The sequence below is a fragment of the Ochotona curzoniae genome, unplaced genomic scaffold (assembly GCF_017591425.1).
Source record: "Ochotona curzoniae isolate NIBS_2020 unplaced genomic scaffold, NIBS_Ocur_1.0 contig_3643, whole genome shotgun sequence".
In the NCBI taxonomy this organism is placed as follows: Eukaryota; Metazoa; Chordata; class Mammalia; order Lagomorpha; family Ochotonidae; genus Ochotona; species Ochotona curzoniae.
This window is the reverse complement of record NW_024465933.1, coordinates 398,493-421,254: the sequence shown is the minus strand read 5'-3', so window position 1 is coordinate 421,254 and position 22,762 is coordinate 398,493. Positions and strand designations below refer to the sequence as shown.

The 22,762-nt window shown below is 44.1% G+C and overlaps 1 protein-coding gene and 1 pseudogene across 1 annotated transcript in view; one reads left to right on the top strand and one right to left on the bottom strand.

Moving 5' to 3' along the window:
• The first annotated feature begins 5,743 nt into the window (after positions 1-5,743).
• The window catches only part of FARSB (phenylalanyl-tRNA synthetase subunit beta), a 58,332-nt gene continuing 41,313 nt past the window's right edge, over positions 5,744-22,762 (top strand). Inside the window, exons 1-8 of the mRNA XM_040982801.1 lie at positions 5,744-5,833; positions 7,655-7,710; positions 11,450-11,604; positions 13,539-13,608; positions 14,500-14,615; positions 19,790-19,940; positions 20,449-20,557; positions 21,380-21,450. Of these exons, the coding sequence (XP_040838735.1) occupies positions 5,776-5,833; positions 7,655-7,710; positions 11,450-11,604; positions 13,539-13,608; positions 14,500-14,615; positions 19,790-19,940; positions 20,449-20,557; positions 21,380-21,450 (786 nt within the window). The 5' untranslated portion in view covers positions 5,744-5,775. The remainder of the gene's footprint in view (positions 5,834-7,654; positions 7,711-11,449; positions 11,605-13,538; positions 13,609-14,499; positions 14,616-19,789; positions 19,941-20,448; positions 20,558-21,379; positions 21,451-22,762) is intronic.
• LOC121158207 lies at positions 17,242-17,336 on the bottom strand (annotated as a pseudogene).

Below are 22,762 nucleotides of genomic sequence, written 5' to 3'. Positions count from 1 at the left end.
ATTACCCTGGTTCTATGCATGCATTGTTTTTTGACAGGTGTTATTTCCTGGCTGCTGCTGCATCTCCCCAGGAGTATTGCAACATTCTAGATGTTTCCCTGTTCTGAGTTCTGCCCTCAACAATCTCATTTGTTTTCTTCAATGTACCCAATGGGATCTTTCCAAAATATCAACCATGCCATTTTTTTCTTCTTAAAAATCCCGAATTCCTTCCCTTTGCTCTCAAAATTAAGACTGAACTCTTCAATATGCTTTGGATCCTGCGTTATAGATCCTCTACAGGCCTTGACTGTAATATCCCAACCCTCATTCTCAAGTTTTAATGGTTCTGTCCATTGAAAGCCAAGTTTCAGCAAGAGGAGCGAAAGCGCTAGGACTCAACAACCAGCGCTGATTTAAATGCCTCTGCGTCTTTCCACTTTCTTTTCTCTTGTCATTCTGTCTCATCATGAATTTGTGTTCTCCACGGGATCGGCAATTTGCTACTGCTAGTCGGAACTTGTGTCTGACAGATTCTGCCATTGCATGACACAAAATGGACCTCCAGCTCATGTCAGGCTTCCATTCCTTGATCGGTACACTGGAATGAGCTATGATGCACTGCTCTGTGAGGATAACTCTCAAGTTCACCTTGTGGCTGAAAGGGAAACCTCTGGGAACGTATGTCAAGCTTCCACAATCAAAATGTGTTGGAAGGGAGAAATGAGGGAGGAAGATTTAGGTCCATTTCATATTTCTGACTCAGATAACTCAGTGAATCGTGGTGTCATTAAAAGAATAGAAGCAAATGGGGCAAACAAGTCAGGGTTAAGGGCCCGGCGTGGTGGCCTAGCAGCTAAAGTCCTCGCCTTGAACGTGCCGGAATCCCACATGGGCGCTGGTTCTAATTCCGGCAGCCCCACTTCCCATTCAGCTCCCTGCTAGTGGCCTGGGAATGCAGTCGAGGACGGCCCAAAGCCTTGGGACTCTCCACCTACGTGGGAAACCCAGAAAGAAGTTCCTGGGTTCTGGCTCTGGATCGGCGCAGCACTGGCCGTTGCGGCCACTTGGGGAGTGAACCACCTGACAGAAGATCTTCCTCTTTGTCTCTCCTCCTCTCTATATGTCTGACTTTCTGTCACTGTCCCTCAGCAATGGACTTGGTACACGGAGCCGATAATAATATGCGTGAACCCTGACTGATGGTCAAAGCAGAAGTTTATTAGTGGCATCAGACTTTATACACTGAGGGTCATATGGGATAAGGGAGGAGGTATTGAGCTTATCAACAAAACCCATTAACTGTTTCCTTAAGATAAGGATCCAAGTCTGATTAGTGTTTAGTGCTGATCCACCTGATTCTTGGTAGCCTGACCCGCCTTCCCTCCAGATGGGTTCATCATCAGGAATTCAAGAAAAAAGAGGCAGGGCATGTTCCCAAAGTCCCAAGAAGATTTACAGAGAGTTTTGAGTACACAGGAATGTGTGGGAAAGGCTTACAGGATTTGGGCTAGAAAGGTCAATATAGAGAAAGTTCAAAACACGGCCACTTCGAATGATTGGAGTCATCTGCTGTCCACACCGAGAGACCTGGCTCACTGTCTAGGAAATAACTTAAGTTTTTCTAAGCCAGACACCAAACACGATGTATAGCCTCATATTTGCTTGCCTTGTTACCTATAGCATCTAATATTTCAGTGGCAATAGGTTTCCAGTAGTTTCCACACACTCCATCTTCACAACCTTCTGACAAGCACTTCCTGTATTTATGGATGGAGAAAGTGCTACTGGGCGCCACGGTGTCAGCTTTTGGAAAGGAAAAAACAACAAAAACTCAGCCTACCACTGCCAACCACCTGCCACTCTGGTTGAAAAGTTCTTCTGCCATCATACTGCATTTTGGAACCGGTTAGCCTCTATTTCCAAATGACTGAGTGCCTGACCACAAGCTTTACAGGAAAGTGGCACAATCACTTCAGAAACATTTCTGGGAATCATTGCGCACTGTGCAAAGCCCAGCAGCCATGCAGTCTTCCAGCAGGGTCTCCTTAGGCAGGGACGCGAACGGGTTTGTGTTGGGCGATTTTGTTTCTCTCTCAAAAATAACACTTGTTGATTAGAATTTTTAAAATTTGTTTTATTTACGGGACAAAGAGAGAGAGAGAGAGAGAGAGAAGGCATGAATCTCTCTTGCCCACTGGTTTATTCCGCAGGCCACGGCCAAGAGTGTGGCTGCCCACCCATCCCAGTGGCAGTACCCACTGGGCCCACGTATTTCAGCTGCCTCCTGGGTTGCACGTTAGCTGGCAGCTGGAGCAGGGAGCGGAGCTGCCAGACAGATCCAGGCGCTCCCATACGGGATGTGGGCATCTGAGGGAGCACTGGACCTGCCGTGCCAAATTCCTACCCCGCCGGTTACTCACACCACAAAACGTTCAAGGAAGACAATGAGCTCACCACCCAAAGACAGGTACCAACAAGGCTTGAGTGTATACCATGCTAGCTATTTCATTTTTGTTCACAGTTGTTGTACACATACACACCTTTTGAAAACAAAATTTGATAAAGTATATAAATTATTAATTTCTTTTTTAAAAAGGTTTAATTATTTTCATTGGAAAGGCAGATTTACAGAGAGAAGGCGTAGGCCCTGGTCTCCCAAGGGTTAACGCCACAGCTTAGCTTGTTTCTCAAGGTGTAACAGGATGGGCAATCTTGGCCTGATACATTTAGCCCCTGGCTTGACCGCAAATTCCCTCTTCCCTGCTTCCCCCTTTTAAGATGCCCTCAGGAGAGCTCAGGAGATGCTTGAGCATTGGGAAAATACTAGGAGGAAGCAGGCAGACTGTAAAAGAGGCAGGTTAACCACAAATAAATGGCATTCTCTTTACAAGAATGACCCACTGTATGTTGTCTTTTTTGTAACCCTAGTCCCTCTGCTAGGTTCGGGGTAGGAGGTGAAGCGGGTGTTGCCAAAAAGAAGGAGAAACAGAAAAAAGAATGTTCCGTCCATTGACTCAATCCCCAAGTGGCCTCAATGGCTGGAGCCCAGTCATTCCAAAGCCAGGAGCCAAGAACTTCCTCCAGGTTTCCTACATGGGTGCAGGGTCCCAAGGCTTTGAGCCGTTCTCAACTGCTTTCCCAGGCCACAAGCAGGGAGCTGGATGGGAAGTGGGGCTGCTGGGATTAGAACTGGTGTCCATATGGGATCCTGGCATGTGCAAGGTGGGTACTTTAGCCACTAGGCTACTGCACTGGGCCCTATTAATTTCATTTTCATATCATCTGTTTTGGCCTTTTCTTTTTTTAAAAAGATTTATTTTTATTGGACAGTCAGATATAGAGAGAGGAGGAGAGACAGAGGAATACCTTCTGTCCAATGATTTATTCCCCAAGTGGCTGCTACGCCTGGAGCTGAGCTAAAGCCAGGAGCCTGGAGCTTTTTCCAGGACTCCCACACAGATTGAGGTCCAGGCTTTGGGTCATCCTCCACTGCTTTCCATGGCCAGTAGCAGGGGGCTGGATGGGAAGCAGGTCTGCTGGGATTAGAACCGGTATGCATATGGGATCCTGGTGTGTGCAAGGTGAGGATTTTAGCCACTAGGCTACTTGGCTGGGCCCTGTTAATTTCATATTCATATCATCTGTTCTGGTCTTTTCTCTGAGTTTTAAAAACCGTAGATGGTGAATACATTACTTTAACATTCGCCTACGGTCCCATTTTATAGATGCATATGTTGGACAGCCCTTTCTGGTGGTGACCTGACAAACATCTGAGAGAAACTCAGGAAAAGGAAAAGCTTTCTTTCTAGTGAGCCCAACTCAAGCTTCTGCAACAATCCTCTCCCAAAAGCTCAAGAGCTCTCGCAGGAACTGGCCTCAGAGGGTACGCCCCCAGTGGCCGAAGGCCGCCCTCCCTGGCTCTGCCTCTGTAAGGTTCCCCCATCCCTCAACAGCAGCAGTCCAGGACACCAGGTCTGCCATACAGGTGGAAACTCAACGTGCACACCATGGCACTAACCCCCACTGCCACCTCCCTGACAAGCACAGGCGGCCCAACTCCCCAGGCCACTGCTTCCATTCCACTCACAAATAACTTCTCCGATCTTTTATCACTGCCCTTTCTTTCAATCTTACCATTTCATTTATGTATGTCTACCAACAAACTCTCTCGATTCGTGTCCTCTTTTTTCTGTAAAATATACCATCTATATGACTGATCTGTTTTCCCCTCAATATTACAGTTTTTGGTCCATCCATTTATTTTCACAGCTATGTTACTTTATTGTAGGACTCCCCTCATTGCTTACTCATGTTAGTACTGACAGACCTTTGTTTCCAGCTTTCTCTGATAAAGAACTGGCCTCGTGGCAGAACGGGTGAAGCCTCTGCCTGGGGCGCTGCACTCCACAGGGATCCAGCTGCTCCACTTTCCATTCAGCTACCTAATGCGCCAGGAAAGCTGTGGGGGATGGCTCAAGCGTTTGGGCCCCTCCATCCATGTGGGAGATTCCTGGCCTCAGCCTGGCACAACCCTGGCCATTGCAACTATTTGGGGAGTGACCCAGTAGATGGAGAACTCTGTCTTTCCTCCTTCTGTAATTCTGTTTCATATAAATATCTTTAAAAATCATAACACTTTTAGGGTCTGGCGTGATAGTCTAGTGGCTAAATCCTAGCCTTCCGTGCACTGGGATCTATACGGGTGCAGGTTCGTGTCCCTGTTGCTCCACTTCCCATCCAGCTTCCTGCTGTGGCCTGGGAAGGTAGTAGAGAATGGCCCAGAGCCTTGGGACCTCATACCTGTGCGGGAGACGTGGAAGAAGCTCCAGGTGCCTGGCTTTGCATTGGCTCTGTAGCTGTCCTGCAGTGATGGACTTATATACACTGAGGGTCATATAGGATGAGGGTGGAGGGTATTTAGCTCATCAACAAACCCATCAATTGTTTCTATGCTTTTGTTTGGAACTCCTTTTGTCTTGTATATTCCACCAAGTGTTCTCACACACATGAAGTCCACTCAACTGTTCTTATACAAATGAGATCCCGTCAGGTATACAAAGGATGCAGTGGGAAGGGGCTGCTGACAGCCACGGTGGCAAATGAAACAGTGCAGAGTGATTAACTGTCGGGGTCGTCAAACCTAGGCAGGGGTCTTCACTCACTGCGCAGAACGGCCGAGGCCAGGGCTCCCCAGGTGGCTGCCAGCGCGTGCCTCAGCTCCATCAGCTGCAACACAGGGACCTAAGTGCGCACACTCGATTCCAAAACCCTGCTGACTTGAGACACAAAGGAATGCCCTCGGTCCCTGGGCCTAAATCAAAGCCCATACAGGGGGAGAACTGTCCTTATTTCTTCCCCCTCACCTTGGGTTTACATCGCCTACTCTCCAAGAAGCCGCGAATTTCACCGCCCCGACGCTAGCTGCTTTCCAGCTGGAGCTCCAGTCTCCTCCCACCCTCCCCGCCCACTCCTCTGTCGTCCCGCCCACTCCGCGTGACGTCGCTCGTTCCCGGTTTATTTGGGTCTGTTCCTTCTTCCTGCCTATTCAGTTCTACCAACTTCTAGCCAACCAGTCACTTTTAGCAGACTTTGTCTTATTCACCAAATAGATTTAGATTTCGTTAGGAAGACAGCGATACGTTCCTCGTGTTCCTTTGAAGAAAAGCCGAGAGGAGAAACGGTAGAGACGCACCCGGCGCCGTTGAAGACAGCCCGCAGCCCGGAGTCTGGGTCCTTCACGTCGCTCCCGGGTCCTCGCCGACTCCCCGCGCAGGCGCACAGAGCCGACTCGCCATGCCGACCGTCAGCGTGAAGCGGGACCTGCTGTTCCGAGCCCTGGGCCGGACCTACAGTGAGTGCGCGTTCCTGGTCCGGGTTTCTCTGCCGGGTGCCCGTCTCGGGCTCGCCCTGCCGGGTGTCTGCCCCGGGTGCCTACTGCTGGGTGCCTTCCCCGGGTGCCTGCTAACGGGTGCCTGCTCCGGGTGCCTGCTCCGGGTTCCCTCGGCCGGGTGTCCGCTTCGGGCTCGCCCTGCTGGGTGCCCCCTCCCGGGTGTCTGCCCCGGGTGCCTGCCGCCGGGTTCCCTCAGCCGGGTGCCTTCCCTGGGTGCCTGCTGCCGGGTTCCTGCCGCCTCGGGTTCCCTCAGCCGGGTGCCTGCCCCAGGTTCCCTCTGCTGGGTTCCTGGTCCGGGTGCTCTCTGCCGGGTGCCCGCTCCGGGCTCGCCCTGCCGGGTGCCTGGTCCAGGTGCCTGTTGCCGGGTGCCCGCTGCCCGCTGCCCGCGCCGTGCCCTGAGGGCAGTGCCGGCGGGACCCGCGTAGTGACCGGGCGCCGGTCAGCTGGGTAGGGTTCTGGGAAGGCAGGGGTGGGAGGTGGGACCCCAGATTGGCATGCTGGCGTGGTGTGTTGGTGGACTGGGCTTGGGAAATCACACACAGGCTTGATTCCCAGGTTATGGTAAAGGACAGGTTATGGAAATGTTCTGGAACGGTTTCAGAAGACCTAGCCTTGCTGTCGCAGTTTCCCACTGTCTGGCCTGTCGCATCAGGCTGTCAGCTGGTCCAGGCTTGCTTGAGTTGGAGACTCTGCATCCCAGCTCACTCAGGCATTGTTCCATGCGGGATCACTGGGTGGTACCTGGAAGGCTGGCACCCCTGTTGTATTGCCCTAGTAAATGACACCTCCCTCACTTGTGCCCTCAAACCAGAGACCCGGAAGTCATCCCAGATGCTTCCCTAGAGGAAGATCTTCCATCCACTGGCTCACTCCTCAAGTGATCGCGACAGCCTAAGCTGAGCTGATCCGAAGCCAGGAGCTTCCTCTGGGTCACCCACATGGGTGCAGGGTCTCAAGTGTTTGGGCCATTCTCCACTGCTTTCCCAGGCCACATGCAGGGAGTTGGATGGGAAATAGAACATCCGGGACACAAATTGGCACTCGTATGGGATCCACCAAAATATACTGGTTATGATAGTTTTTGAAAGTGAAAAAAATCCTGAACATTCTACGCCAGGAAGCAGACTATAATCTTAAAACATGGAAGAAAGCTGTTAATTATTGCAGGCTTGCTGTGTTTCAAGGTACTATAGCTTCTGTGTAACCAGAATGGCTTCATTTAAATCTTCCCCACAATCCCATGCTGTGGATGACTGTGAAATGCCCCTGTGAAGATGAAGCGTTTGTAAAGACGGGTTCCGTGGGGTCCTCACTTCTGAGAAGCGAGTAGGGTAGGAGTCCAGCTGGCTTGGCCCGAGTAGGGTAGGAGTCCAGCTGGCTTGGCCCCAAGACCCGGTACCAGGCTACTTCGGATAGTTTTCAGAGATGGAGTTTCTATGACATTGCATTGTTTCGGATCTGATTTGAGGCCTACTTTGTATTTCATCCCTACTTAACGGGCTTTTTCCCTCTAAGGATCTGCAAACTTCCTGGTATGGGTAACATATGTTGATACTGGTAGTTTAATCAGTGATTTTACTTTTCTTTCCTGTTTTACTGTTTTGACTAAGCTCATTTGTTTACTTGCTTTTGAATGATAATGTCTAGAGTCCAGTATTTAATTTGTGATGTAAAGCAGTTAATGAGATGTAATGCATAAAAAATAAATAAGAAAGTGCAGGTTACATATGATTTTAATTTAGGGTGAATAGATAAGAACTAATGAACTCTTTTCTCTCCTAGCTGATGAAGAATTTGATGAACTATGTTTTGAATTTGGCCTGGAGCTCGATGAAATTGTATGTATAAGATACTTGTTTATCTCATGTCCTGTGTATAAACTCATTTTTTCAGGAGTTTGCTGTTATTGTCTCTGCTACATTATAGCTGGACATAGTGGGCCATGGAGATTTGTATGTTCTCTCTTCAGGGGATTAAACTCCATTTCTAAAAGAATCTATCACTTTGACTCAAATGTCAAAAGGCGTTCCTGCCTCGTTTACATACAATCTCTTCAGCTATGAGGCTAAGGTGGTGATGGGTTTAACAAGTCTGTCACAGTGGGAGTGTGAGCCCCCCAGCAGGCAGCTGCTTTTAAAGAAGGGATCTGTTGAGCTGTAGAGGTGTTGCCTCCAGAGTCTGGAGGGCCCTGCACCCTCAGCTCGTCCTCAGAGATTGTGTGTGATTGAAATATCAGCTGTCTGGTGGGGGGGTGTGACTTCTTTGGTTAGCAATGAGTATTTTTGAGAAAATCTGTTACTCCATGCTCTGAGGCTGTGGCTCTAGCATCCTAAAGCTCTGCCACGGCATGCCACATTTCCCCCCCCCCCCTTTTTTTTTTTATTTTGACAATCTTAACATAGTTTGGGTAAAAAGGGTCAAGGGCTACAGGAAAGTGGGTAAGACTATTACTTCCATATTGTTTCCTTCATGTATCTGAGGTAAAGGGGGATATTGAGGGAGAAGCCCCACCAGGTTTCCCACCCACCCCAAGTCCTGCATGTGGGGCATGCTCTGAGATATTCGCTCAAGTGGTTTCAGTGGTTCACCAGTTATGAATTGCTGCGAAACTTGCCTCTCCAAACACGATGAGGTTGTTGAAAAATCCACTGATTGACACTTGACATGGTCCATCATAGCATCTCCATTTGCCTGGTATTTTGCTGCCAACCTATAGCTGAGGTGGTTGATTAACTTGTTCCATCTTCTGTCCTTTCATGGTTAGGGTTCTGAATCTGGCATTTCAATTGGGGAGATTGCCAAAGAAACTTCGTCTGAGGTGTTCCCAGGCCAGTTTCTTGTATGCACCAGCAAGTACAGGGCCTGGCACAGTCCATCACCCTGGTCAGCTGGTGGTTGCAATTGCTGGGTTGGTTCTGTTTTCAGCCCTGCCTTCCACTGGAAGCAATGGGTGTTGCAGTCCAGCCTGGTTCTGCACAGCACATACTCGCCCTTGCATAAACCAGTGGGAGCTGCAGCCTAGTTGGAGCGACCCGCAATAACCCCCACCAGTCCCACCCCTGCCCTGGTTTGCCAGTATGTGTAGCAGACCAGTTCAGTCTGTCCCACATCCCCCTTGGCTCTCGTACACGGCAAATGGCATTGAAGCTTAGATCCATCTAAGCAACTCAACAGCTAAGCCCTCACGGGCATTGGTGAGTGCCTCTCTGTCTAGCCACCCCAGCCCCTGTCCTAGTTTTTGTGCCAACCCGTGGGAGTGATAACCCAAGAGGGGGGAACCCACTATTTCACTCCCAGGTCTCTCCTGGATTGTGCACTTTCCAGGTGGTTCTGCAGTTTAACTTGACAGGATTAGCCCCCAGTGCCAGTTTCTGCCAGCTGATGCTGTGGCTAAGCCCAAACAACCCTCGCCCACTCTAATTGTAGGTTGCACTCATAAGAATAATCAACCCAGCGTGGCTTTTTCCTGATCTAGTCCACATGAGGCGTACAGGTGTTGTAGCACTGCTTAGTTTGGTCTGCTCCCATCCCAGTTCATGCTCTCCAGTGGGAGTAGCTGTCCAGCAGGGGAACCACCCCTTAATCCCCTGCTGGCTCTGTCCTCTCCCTTCCTGTTTCTCACGTGTGCTGGATGGGCACTGCAACCTAATCCTGGCATTCTGTAGTGTGGGCTGGTTTTTATCGCAACCAAACCTGGCTTGACCCTTGATCTGTTCTGGTACTCGGAGTTGCCAGTGATGACATTAACTGATTCAGCCTGGTCTGCCCCCGATCCATGCCTAATGTATGCCAGTGGGAAACTTCTTGTGGCCTGCTCCGGGCTGTTTCCATTCATGCTTCTTGCGCTTACCCGCAGAGTCTGTGTCCTGCCAGAGGAGTTGCCCAGGCTCCTCCATCAGAACCTCTCCCAATGCCAGACTTCGCGCATACCAGGGGGTCCAAGAGCCAGCCCTACTCAGTTCACCTCCTGTCCTAGCAGGAACAGTGGCTTTTCCTGACTGGCCTTTGACCCAATCTGGTCCTTGCTGTTGGATGTTTCAGCCTAGCCATGGCTCGTCCAGTCCATTCCCACATACGGCTCACACATGTTTCAGTAGGGGTTGCGACCTTGCCTAGTCCGTCCGACGTCTATCCTGGTCTCCTGGAACACCAGACAGTGCTGGGGTCTGGCCCAGCCTGGTGTGTCCAGTCCCAGTCCACACTTGTGCCAAGGGAGATTTCAACTGTTACCTGATCAGAATGTAGCCCCCATTCCAGCCCACATGTTCATCTGCTGGACAAGGCCTGTGCCATAGCTTTAGCATGAACTGGTATTTGGTGGTCAGCATTGCTAAGTGATAACACATTCTTTAAAGGAAGAGTAACTGTCATTAGAAATCATTAGCATATATTCACCTCACAGAAACACTGGGTTTAACGTGGAGCTACATAAGCAGCAATTCAAACCACCAAAATCCCAGAGCTCCCCTGCCGGGCAGCCAGCAAAGAAATCTGGCGCCAAATGGCACACTGGCCACCCAGGCCCAGCTCACTACGTGCACATGGTGGCAGGCTTGTGGGATCCAGGCATGAGATGCCCTGTCCCAGGACCCACCCACAGCCGAGAGGCGGCAGGAAGTGTAAACTCCCTGGCCCAAAGTCGCACCCCACCCTGATCCCCGTCTGCCACCCAATGAGAGCAGTGGGTGGGCCTGCCTAGCCCCGCTCTAGAGACCTCCCCCCTCGGTCAGTGTACTCACCCTGAAGGGAGCAGCCCTGGAGCCCAGGCAGGCCCAGGCCCGGCTCACCACGTGCACATGATGGCGGGCTTGTGGGATCCAGGTATGAGACCCCATGTTTCCTTCTCGATGGTTTCCTCCTGGCTGGCTTCACTCTGCTGCATACTGCCATTACTGTCGCTGGAGCACCTCCTGTTGTACTCACAGGCCCTTCAGATTCTCAACCTAACTTATGGTGATTTCCCTGAATGTTTGCAGTGTGTTCTTGTGTTACTGACTTTCTCATATTGTTTCTAGGTTTGGTGTCAGGTTCTAGGTTAGGATTTATATATTTTTTTTTCTTAATTGTTTTTTGACCTCTTGGGCTCTTTTGGTGTTGGTATTCTATGTTCTTGGGGGATGTTTTTATTTTCTTTTTAGATTGGAATGGTTAAACCTTTTTGTAAGGATGGCGAATCTTTTAGGCTCTGTAGATCTTGGCTTCTGTTAAAACTCACCGATGGCAGTGTGCAAGTTACAGTACATGATATGCAAATGAATGCATTTGGCAGTGTTTCATGAAACTTTGTTTACAAAAGCAGCTGCCAGTTATGAGCCATAGTTTGTTGAAATTTAATTTAGATGCACTTGCACTGCTGCGGAATGAGTGAGGGTCCAGGTAGCTGGAGCCTATAGATCAAGAGTATTTTTTGTTTGTTTTGTTTACTGTGATTAAAACTTGTAACATTCAGTAAGCCCATGTTTGTTTTGCAGTAGGAAATAGCTTATAACGTAACTGCCTTACAGGACTGATGACTTGTTCTTATAAAAAGTAATTTTGATTTATTTAATATCATTGAATTGTTTTGGCTTATTTTAGACTTCTGAGAAGGAAATAATAAGTAAAGAGCAAGGAAACATAAAGGCAAAGGGAGCCTCTGATGTTGTTCTTTACAAAATCGACGTCCCTGCCAATCGATATGATCTGCTGTGTCTGGAAGGTTTGGTTCGGAGTCTGCAGGTCTTCAAAGAAAAGTAAGGGTCACTAAATGCTTGACCACATCGGATCTCTTCCTTTCCTGTCCTGTTCTTATCTGTAGTCAGGTTTAAGTTTCTGGGGAAAACAACAAAAGATTTGTTATATGTATATGTGACTTTTCACTTGGAGGAATGGAGATTTTGAAAATTTATCAAACATTGAAAAAGTATTTTATCTGTTTTAAAGATTTATTTATTTACATGAAAGAGTTACAGGGAGAGAAGGAAGAAGTTATTCCATATGCTGATTCACTCCCCAGATGGGTGCCTGGCCGAAGCCTATGGGTGGCAGTGACATAAGCACCTGGGCTGTCCCCCACTGCTTTGCCCAGGCCCTCAGGGAGCCGGAGCAAAAGTGGAGTCCGCCTGAACCAGTGCGTGTATGGAATGCAGCTGTTGGAGGTGCCGAGTTCCTGCACTGTGCCGTAAGGCCATCCTCTGGAAAACTTTTTTTTTAAACTGGAAGCAATACCATGGCTTTTTAGGAAATTCTTCAGCAAATGTTTGTTGTTTCCTTAAGTAATCTTATTGGAATGAACAGGTCATTGAATTTGTTCAAGTTTGGGAGGAAAGAGAGATGCCACGACTTTAGATCCCTTTACTTTAAGAATTCTAGGGGCCAGTGGCTAATCCCCAACCTGTGGTGCTGGCATCCCATTGGTTCATGTCCCAGATGCTCCATTTCCAGTCCAGCTCCCTGCTCCTGGCCTGGAAAAGCAGTGAATAATGGTCCAAGTCCTTGGGTGCCTGCACACACATGGGAGACCTAGAAAAAACTCCTGGCTCCTGGCTTTGGATTGGCACAGATCTGACTGTTGCTACTCTTTTACTCTTTTGAGAGTGATCCAGTGAATGGAAGATCTCTTTCTCTGTCTCTCCCTCTCGCTCCTTAATTCTATTAAGTAAAATAAATAAATCTTGGGGAAAAAAATTCTAGGGAAGCTGAGGAGTCGAGTGCCTGACTAGAAATCTCATATATATGGGTCTGAGATCTCTTGTAAGTTAATAGGCATCCTTAGTTTTAATTTCCTGATCAATAACAAATCTAACTCTATATGTAGTAGATAAAGACTGTAATGAATATCTAAAGTGAAAAATATTGTGTATCAAGAATTACTGTTTTTTGTCTTTGATTACATATGTTTATTGTATCAGTGGCAAAAGAATTAAAGCCTCTGGCTACTGGACTAGTTTTTGAACTTGTCAAAGTGTCACATGAATGATAGATATTGGTGGAATCATGATTAGGCATTTTATTAGTATGATTAGAAGTTTGAGGTTGATCCAGTTGGTTCCCTTCATGGCAGGTAGATGCTTTTGGAGGAAAGGATAGTCTTTGTGGAAATGTTTCCCAAAGTGTGCCTATTCACAGTGTGTGTGGTGGGCGCCCATGGTACCCACGCGGGATCAGGAAGGTGCTGTAAAGCCTTCCTGCTCATGACAGCACCTGCATCTAAAATGCCGGTGTGTCGAGTTAGAACCTCAAGTTTAACCAACTCTCTAAGCACAGGGAAATTTGAGAAGCGCTTTCTAAAAAAAAACTGTTTTTGCGATACCTCTAAAATGTGCCAGTTACCAAGGCTTTCTCTTACCTGGTTAAGTAGGTTCAGATAGAGCAAGGGAATGTGTGTTTTTAATAAACTCTCTTCTTTATACAAGTTCAGAATTTTGTGGTTGTAGTAATACTTAGCCCCTTACGTGGTGTTACTTACTGATTTTGTAACCTCTGCTCAGACTCTTAATAGGAAACTGCATCGTTAGGCATCCTGTTATTTCTGATAACATTAAATATTAGAATTATTTTGGATAGTTAGCCAAAATTTGATTTGTTGTAACTCATCCCACTGTCCTATTGATTTTTGTCTATTATTTGTAAGCATAGAATTTATGTTAAGAAAATTTTGAATAATTTTGTTTTAATAATGTTTTAGGATAAAAGCTCCAGTTTATAAACGTGTAATGCCTAAAGGAGAAATCCAAAAATTGATTTGCACAGAAGAGGTAATTTTATTTTTGCCTTTCCAAAGATTGTGTGTGTATGTGTGTGTGTACATACACGCAAGGGAGGGTGGAAAAAGATATTAACTGACTGTTCTTACAAAATGTCTCTTATTTGCTAAAATGGATGCATACATAGTGTCTAGCTCTTAAGTCAATTTGTTTTTATTGATAATGAAAAGAACAGGGTATCTGTTTTTGTAAATTTTCTTGGGAATTATTCAAATGTGTATTTAAGATGCATGCATCTGAGATACAGTTGTGTAAATTGCGATATATTAATAAGCATTTTTAAAAAGTTTTACTTATTTATTCAAAAAGGCCCAGTTTCACAGAGAAGGAGAGGGAGAGAAAAAGAGAATGTCTTCTATCTGCTGGTTCATTCCCCAAATGATCACAGTAGCCAGGGCTGCACTGGGCTGAAGTCAGAAGCCCAGAGCTCCTGGGCCTTCCGTGTGGGTGCAGGGGCCAAAGCACTTGGGCACCCTCCACAGCCTTCCCAGGCACATTCGCAGGAGCTGGGTCAGAAGTGGAGCATCGAGGACATGAACCCGCAGCCATATGGATGCTGGCGGCTGACACGCCACAGCTCTGGCACCGTAATAATAAAATTTTGGAAGAGATTATTTTGATACAAATGAAGTATGAGTAAGGTATTTGAAAAATAGGGTTTTGTTTTTCTCGTTTACTTAGCAAGCTTTCAGAAACTTTTTGAAATGTAGATTCTTTGAGGACATTGCCTTTTATATTTACTTTATTGTAGATAAATGGGTATACTCGTTGGAATCAAAACTTGCGACTGCCAAGACGCCAGCTATTCTTTTGTTATGTGACTACAAAGGGCCTTGTTCTTTACTCTCTTTAGTAATTTTATGGCCTCTAACAATGTTTCAGACAGCTAAAGTACGCCCCTACGCAGTGGCAGCAGTTCTCCGAAATATAAAGTTCACTAAAGATCGCTATGACAGCTTCATTGAACTGCAGGAGAAGTTACATCAGAACATTTGCAGGTTTGTAGTCTTGTTTCGTTCCTTGCCCTCTCCCTTCCTTTACTCTTTCCATCCAGCCTCTTCCTGTCTGGCTTCTCCCTCTTCTTGCTTCTGCCTTTCCATTCTCTGTCCATCTCTCCTTTTCTTCTTTGCAAATTTTCTCAAAGCATTTCTAAACTACTAATATATGAAAGTGAAAGTTTGCTGGAGAGTCTTATAAATGGTATATACGTGGTTAAGCACTAGCTATATTTTGAATACTACATAGAGAAGAATTGTCTAGTGGTTTTTGTTGTTGTTGTTGTTGTTGATAGTATCAGAATTACACTAAGTGTAATCCATAATAATTTGAATACTGTTTGAAAAATGGAAAGATGTTTTTTTGGCTTAGTGCCACTTTTTAAACGAGTGTAATTATAAATTGACAAAAATGACTTTAAGTCACTGAATTACTCTGTCTTTGCGTTACTGTATATCATTTCATGCATGGCTTTTGTTAATGTTTGATTCTCAAACTCATAAAATTCTTGAACTTGGTACACTTTGTAATTTAGCATGCTAGTCTGTTTGTCCTGCAGCATCTGTGTTAACTCGTGATGGTTAAGGAAAGCAACAGCGGAAATCCTTACACCAGCACCATGTTTTCTTTTCTTTTCTTCTTTTTTTTTAAGATTTATTTTTATTTATTGGAAAGTCAGATATACAGAGAGGGGGAGAGAAAGAGAGGAAGATCTTCTGTCCGATGATTCACTCCCCAAGTGACCACAACGGCCGATGCTATGCCAATCCGAAGCCAGGATCCTGGAACTTCTTCTGGGTCTCTCACACGGGTGCAGAGTTCCAAGGCTTTGGGCCGTCCTCGACTGCTTTCCCAAGCCACAAGCAGGGAGCTGGATGGGAAGTGGAGCTGCTGGGATTAGAACCGGCGCCCATATGGGATCCTGGTGTGTTCAAGGCGAGGACTTAAGCCTCTAGGCCACGCCGTCGGGCCCAGCACCATGTTTTCGAAACCCTGATGATAACTAGTGGTGAGAAACTTCAACCCCTAGCTTACGTGTCCCTGTTTGGGGAGTGAACCGGCAGATGGAGGATCTTCCTGTCTCCTTTCTGTAAATCTGCCTTTCTGATAAAAATAAATAAATCTTTAAAAACAAAGATCACTTAAATAATTAAAAAAAAATAGTAGCCTTGTCCTGAAACATCTGTGTTAACATGCTAGAAGTGATTTTTTTTTTCAGAAACTCAGCATTTATTCACTTTCTTAATTTACAAAGAAATTGTATTTCTGGGTGTTATTTTGTTACTATGTTAATATTAACCCAGTAAGTCCCAGGGTTTTATGGTTATTTCAAGGGTTTCATCAGAGAGTGATTGTATGTGTTTTATATGTAGAACAATGGGACGTGTGGATGAAACAAAATGCTTAGAGTTTAAATATAAACTCTGGTGATGTCACCTGTTTCATTCCTATATCACTTGTCTTTCTCCTTGATCATTGTATTTAAAGGATTATGAGGATTATTGATCAGCTTTTGGCTTCATTGATTTTTCTCTGTTCTTTTCCCTTTATTTTCTTGTTTTCCATTGATAAGCAATGCTCTGCAGGTCCAAGTAGTTGCTGCTTTTGAGGGAGAAGTACCTTTGGCTTCTCTACCCATTGCCACACGAACGTGACATTCATGTAGCATTTCCGTTGTGTTAGGTAGCATAAACAGTCTAGGGGCTATTTTAAATTACAAGGGAGCCTGTGCTTAGGTTTTATGCAGCTAGTTAGACCCGCTTCAGTAAGGAACTTGAATATCTGTGACTCTGGTATCTGCTGAGGAATGACTGCAGTTCCTCTCTGCAGACATTAAATTATCTACTTATGCGTATTTTCTTATTATTCTCAAATCTTTATTTTAACATTTAAAATCTATGTTGCAGTGTCACAATCTGGGCCATGTTAGGGTTTTTTTTATGGACTGGTTTTATATGGAATGTGAGTCTTTTTATTTTTTAAATTAGGGTAAAAAGGTTCAAGGGGTACAAGGGGTACAAGGGGTTCAAGGGGTTCTATATCTGGGGCAAAGAGGGAGGTAAAGGGAGAAGCCCCACCCACCCGCCCACCCATCCCAGGTCCCGGATGTGGGGCATGCTCTGAGGGTCTTGCTGAAGTGGTTTTGATAGTTCAACAGTTCTGAATTGCTGCCAATCTCACCATTCCAAGCATGAAGAAGTCACTGCAGAATCCACTGCTTGACACAGTCCATGTTAGGGTCTCCATTTGCTGCTTTCCACTGCCAACATTTGGCTGAGGTGTTTGGTTGACTTGTTCTGTCCCCTGTTTTTTCATGGTTAGGGATCTGAGTCTGGCAGTTTGATTGAGAAGATCCCCAAAGAGACTTTGAGGTGAACCCAGACCAGATTCTTGTGTCCACTAGCAAGTACAGGGCCTAGCACAGTCCATCGCCCCAATCAGCTGGTGGTTGCAGTTACTGGGTTGGTTCTGTTTCCAACTCTGTCTTCCACTGGAAAAAAAAAATGTCCAGCCCGATCCTGCCCATTTCATACTCAGCCTTCACATAAGCCAGTGGGAGCAGCAGCCTAGTCGGAGCGACCCACAATAACCCCACCAGCCCACTCCTGTCCTGGTTCCCATGCTTGCAAAAATATGGAACACTTCACGAATTTGCGTGTCATCCTTGCGCAGGGGCCATGCTAATCTTCCAATTTTAGTATATGTGCTGCCGAAGTGAGCACTGGAATATGAGTCTTACTGCCATGTTTCATCTCAGATCGTTTAATTGCATCTAGAATATTGTAGGATGGAAGTGGCTCTTGCTTCTGTCTTCCCTGAAGAGCAGCTTTTGTCTGTGCAGGCTAACTCTGGAATGCTGAGCTCCACTCGGACTCTGCAGGCGCTGGGCCTGTCCACACCAGAGCTCTACAGCTGGCAGCCGCCCAGGTCGCTGCCTTTCCGCTTACCCTGCTGCCTGTTAGAGCAGACCTTGAACGTTTTTCCCAGTGTGATGGATAACGTCTTGGCATCAGACTAGTTTATTTTTATGTTTTCTGTATTTTTGTGTGTTTAGCATATTAATCCTTTTCTATACATAAGGAAAAAATCTTTTATCACTGGAATTTTTTATGTCTTTAACATTTGAAGCCTTTTGAATTGTAAGGTTTTCAGTTTGAATATAGGTTGTCAATCTTATGTGATTTTTATTATGTTTTGTGATTTACTGAATCAGTAGATTTAATCACATTCATCTGTAGTTTTTGGGATAAATTGGTAGTATCTTTTATGTATGTGTAGGTGTGTGTGTGCATTTTTTTTTCCCAAATAAAACCCTGATTCATCTGGAGTTTATTTCTTTGTGACTGCTTTAAGGTTGAAAGCTTAGTGGGTTTTTTTTGAGATACTCTTTTACAATTGAAGGAATAGTATTAATATCTGAAAACATGTGATTTCTTACTTGTACATGTTTGAATTGTTAATTTATCAAAACCTATTTAGCTTCATATTGCGTCTCGTTAGTTCTGGTCTGTTAGCTTCCGTAAACAGGTTACTCTGTAAGGTAACACTTCCCTTTTACTTCTCAGTAATTCTGTTCTAGTTTACTAGTATTGGAGGCTGACCCAAGTTTAGTATGCATTTTGTCTACTTCATGAATGTGTTACTATGCATAACTAGTCAGACATGTATGTGTGCATAACATTTTGAAACCAGTTCTCAGGAATCTTAAAAACACAAATTTTGATTAAATTTCTTTCTTTGAAATGACTGCTAGAAAACTGAGAACCAAATTTGTATCTGTAGCCATTAGACTTAGATCCTTTAAATTCTGATTTAATATTAAAATTTCCTGGCACAGATATGCGTGTGTGTGTGTGTATATATATATTTATATATAAATATAATAATTATATAAATATAATAAATATATATTTAAATATATAAATTTATATATTTATATAAAATAAAATTTATATATTTATATAAATATATAATTATTATATATTTATATAATTATATATTAATATATAATATATTATCTATAATATATATTTATATATCATATAATATACTTATTTATATTATATATTATATAATATTTATAAATATAAATATTAATATATTAATATATCAATATATAATTATATATAAATATATTATATAATATATATAATTATATATATTTATATAATATAAAATTTATATATTTATATAAAATAAATATATATTTAAATAAATATATTTAAATAAATAAATATAATAAATATACAAATTCCTAAAATGCCTGGAAATCCCATGTGGATTAACTGTGGGACTAAAATTAATAACCTTTGAACTTTTCTTCCATGTTAAATTTGAAGTGCCCTTCACAGCTCTTAACAATCAGTTTTTCCATACGATAGGGGTGCTTGAACAGGAAGAAGAGAAACCAAGGGTTTAGTAGGAAGCAGCTTTTTTCATGGCAGCGTGAGGCTCGGTTTAATTCATATCCAAAACACTGAGCCACAGGGGACACTCCTTTATCCCATTTAGCTTCTTTGACTTCCTTGCATGGTTTTGATTGGATGTTTGCTGCTGCTTGGTGGCTAGGTTACGCAGGCACACACAGCTACTGCTAATGTTGGCTTTCCTTAAAGAGGTCAGTTATTGCCCACACCATGTAGCGAACTCCTCCTTGGCTGGCTGACAGAGCAGTGTCGTGCTGACAGGCAGGTGTGCCAGCTGTCCTGAGCAAGGCGTTACTGCCAGTGCCTTCCCAAGATAGGTCTTCGTTTTTTGTTTATTTCAGAAAAATCCCTATTACAATACAGCTATGTGTAAGTTAGGATATACCACAGCCAAACCACACAGAATTTTGATGGTTTATTCTCATAAACCAAGAAGAACTAGATTAAAAGATGAGAGGAGTGCTGATGTGGAAGGTGTCCTGGTACTGGTGCTTGGGAAGGGGTGGTGGCAAGGATCCGCGCCAGCTGCTGAAATGATGTGTTCCAAGGAGTTTATAACTTCTGGTTACTTTTCGTTGTGAAAATGTTTTCATTGTATTCCACCGAAGATGCCTGGTAGTAGCTGTAGTTTTAGGGGAATGTCTAAAATAATTACCTTGAACATGTAGTCTGTGTTTTCTTCAGAATTTTGTTTTGAAATATTCATGCCTCTGTGTCTGCTTCACTTCCGTCATTCTGTCAATGATTAGGAAAAGAGCGTTGGTTGCTATTGGCGCCCATGATTTGGACACTTTAGCAGGCCCGTTCACCTACACCGCGCAGCGTCCTTCATGTATCAAATTCAAGCCTCTCAATAAGACGAAGGAATATACAGCTTGTGAACTGATGAACATATACAAGGTAAATGCTTACGTAATGTTTTTGCTTGGGTTGTGAAACTTTAAGACAAGCCTTGGAATTACGGAATTGAAATGTTAGTCTTAGATTCCTAAGAAACAGTGGATTTAGCAGTCACTTTAAACCAAGTACAGATAACAAAAAGAAATAGTAGGTATTGTTTGGAAAAAAACAGCTGTGTCCTTGGCCAGAGTTCCAACAGATTTCTTAGTATTTGTAAACAGGTTTCCTGACAGCTTGTGTTTTGTTTCAGGTGATTGGGCAAAGCAGTGTAAATGTGTTTTCTCTCCTGAGAAGTGATTCTGTGTTCTTATCTTCCCAGTAGAATTTCAGGTTGTCTAGGCACGTTGAGTTATTCATTTATATCAGACCATCTTATGAATTAACTGCTGACTGCAATTTGGGGTTGTTTTAAGTTTTCCTGCTTCTTTCGGTTTTTTTCCTTGTATTAGGTTGACATGTAAGCTAATTGGAGTGACAGTAAACTAGGTTTGTAACTGAATTTTTTCAGACTGACAACCACCTTAAGCATTACTTACACATCATTGAAAACAAGCCCCTGTACCCTGTGATCTACGACAGCAACGGCGTGGTTCTGTCGATGCCTCCGATCATCAACGGTGAGCTGCCTTGGGCTGTCGGTCCTTGCCCGTCAGCTCCTGTAGCATTCCCAGTGACCTCGGCTCAATCCAGTCCGTGAACTCAATCTCAAGATCTCCCACGTTTGGTAGATTTCATTTGAGTAGTTCACTTGTTCATTTTTCAACATCATTACTGGGTTTTTATGTAATTTATAAAGTTGTTATTCTTTGCAATATACAAATGTTTCTTATTGCAATTTCTAGGTTCTGTATATTTCTCTAGAAAGTATTAATACTTTAGTTTTAGCAAATTGGTTAACTCAAAAGCAAGATCTGTGTTGCCTGTAGTTTATAGCAAAACTTTTCATCTAAATTTTACCTTGTTCATTCCTTTCGGATGACTATTTCTATGAGGCCATTTGAATCCGCTCTCAGAGTATAACGGCACCAAGCCAGGGAGGTGGGAAGGAGGTTTGGCTTGGTTCATGGCGGGAGGAGTGTCCTGTCCATGACGTCACGGATTCTGCTTCTCACTGTGCAAGAACTCCGGCCACAGAGTTATTGAGACCTGGACACAGATCTTACTTGGCCTTCCTATTTAATAGTGTGGAATCATGATCAAACAGCTTCATCTCTGAAGTTCAGCAGTCCTGCCTGCGATCATAGCGTAGTGCTGTACTGCACTTAACTGAGGCAGTCTGCACTAGGTGTTTGGCATGGCAGCTAATGTGTTGTATGTACTTAGTGAAGGCTAGTTTTTATGGTTTCAACTTGCAGTGGATAAAAAAGCTTGTATAATGTGTTTTGAATTTAAAATGTAGTTTGTTTTATTGAACACTGTATATTTCATGTTTGTTGCAGGGGAACATTCCAAATTAACCGTAAATACTAAAAATGTGTTTATCGAATGTACAGGAACTGACTTTACTAAGGTAATTGAAACTTTTATTTTATTATTGTACTATAAGGCAGGATTAGATTTTACTTCCCAGCCATGACTATGCAATTAATATTTAAGATATGTTCATTTTGTAGGTGCGAGCATGGTTCAGAAATTTAGAAGACTAAAAAGATGTAGTTATTTTGTACTTTGGTTATGGTGCTTTTGACAGATGTTGAATGAACACCCTATGCCTTTCCAGTGCCAGGGCTTAATAGTGAATTGCAGGTTTCTTACTTCCAGGCATCCTGAGTGAATGACAGAAATGCCAGAGTGAGTCATTGACACAACTATCAAACAGAAAGTACTGAAATGAGATCTGTAAAAATTGCTTATCTTGGTTGACTTGTTTTTAAATGAAAAATAACTTGGTACCTTTGTGTCTTTGAATTTTAATGAACTGAGTGTAGTGAATTTTTTGTTAGCACTTTGATAAAGGATTAATGTCCACAGTATCCAGGTATGTAGAATGCTGGCTCATTCTTACTCACTAGCTGTGGTGCTTGGCTTCTTATGATTGCTTTTTCTATGGCACATGAGTTCTTCATGCGTGATAAGTAGAGCATTGAGTGAATTGGCATTTAAACAGATTAAGAAGGGCAAACTCAGATGGCAGGAGAAGGCTGGGATGTAGCAGTCAGATGAATGCCATTCGTGTGCAGCTTAGATTATTGGGAGAATGAGAGAGAATTTTTCATTGATAACTTGGATATGGTAACATTTATTTTCAGAAATAGGGTAATTCAACCCTTTAGAAAATTTAAATTTATGTTTATGAGGCCTTGTACAGTTATTTCACTGAACTTGCACATGAGCCAAGGAGTGCACCTGTCTCTGTAGGCTGCTGGCTTTTATTGCTAGGAATGTGTTTTTCAGTTAAATCTAACAAACTTAATATGGCCCTTAAGCACTTACAAGGTACAATCTACATGTTTTATGTTTAAGTCTATTGAATCCTCATAATCAAAAAAGTAGCAATTTTTTTGGAAAGATTTACCCATTTTTATTTGAAAGACAGACTTACAGAGTGAAAAGGAGAGGCAGAAAGATGGTCTTCCATCTGCTGGCTCCCTCCCCAAGTGGCTGCCACACCTGGAGCTAAGCTGATCTGCAGTCAGGAACCAGGTGCCTCTTCCAAGTGGGCTTCCTCTACCACTGTCCCAGGCCATACATAACCACGGGGCTAGATCTCAAGTGGAGCAGCCAGGACTGGAACCGGAGTCTATATGGGATGCTGGCAGATGGAGGCTTAGCCTACTAGGCCACAGATCCAGCTCCATAGGAATTATCTCTACTTAACAGAT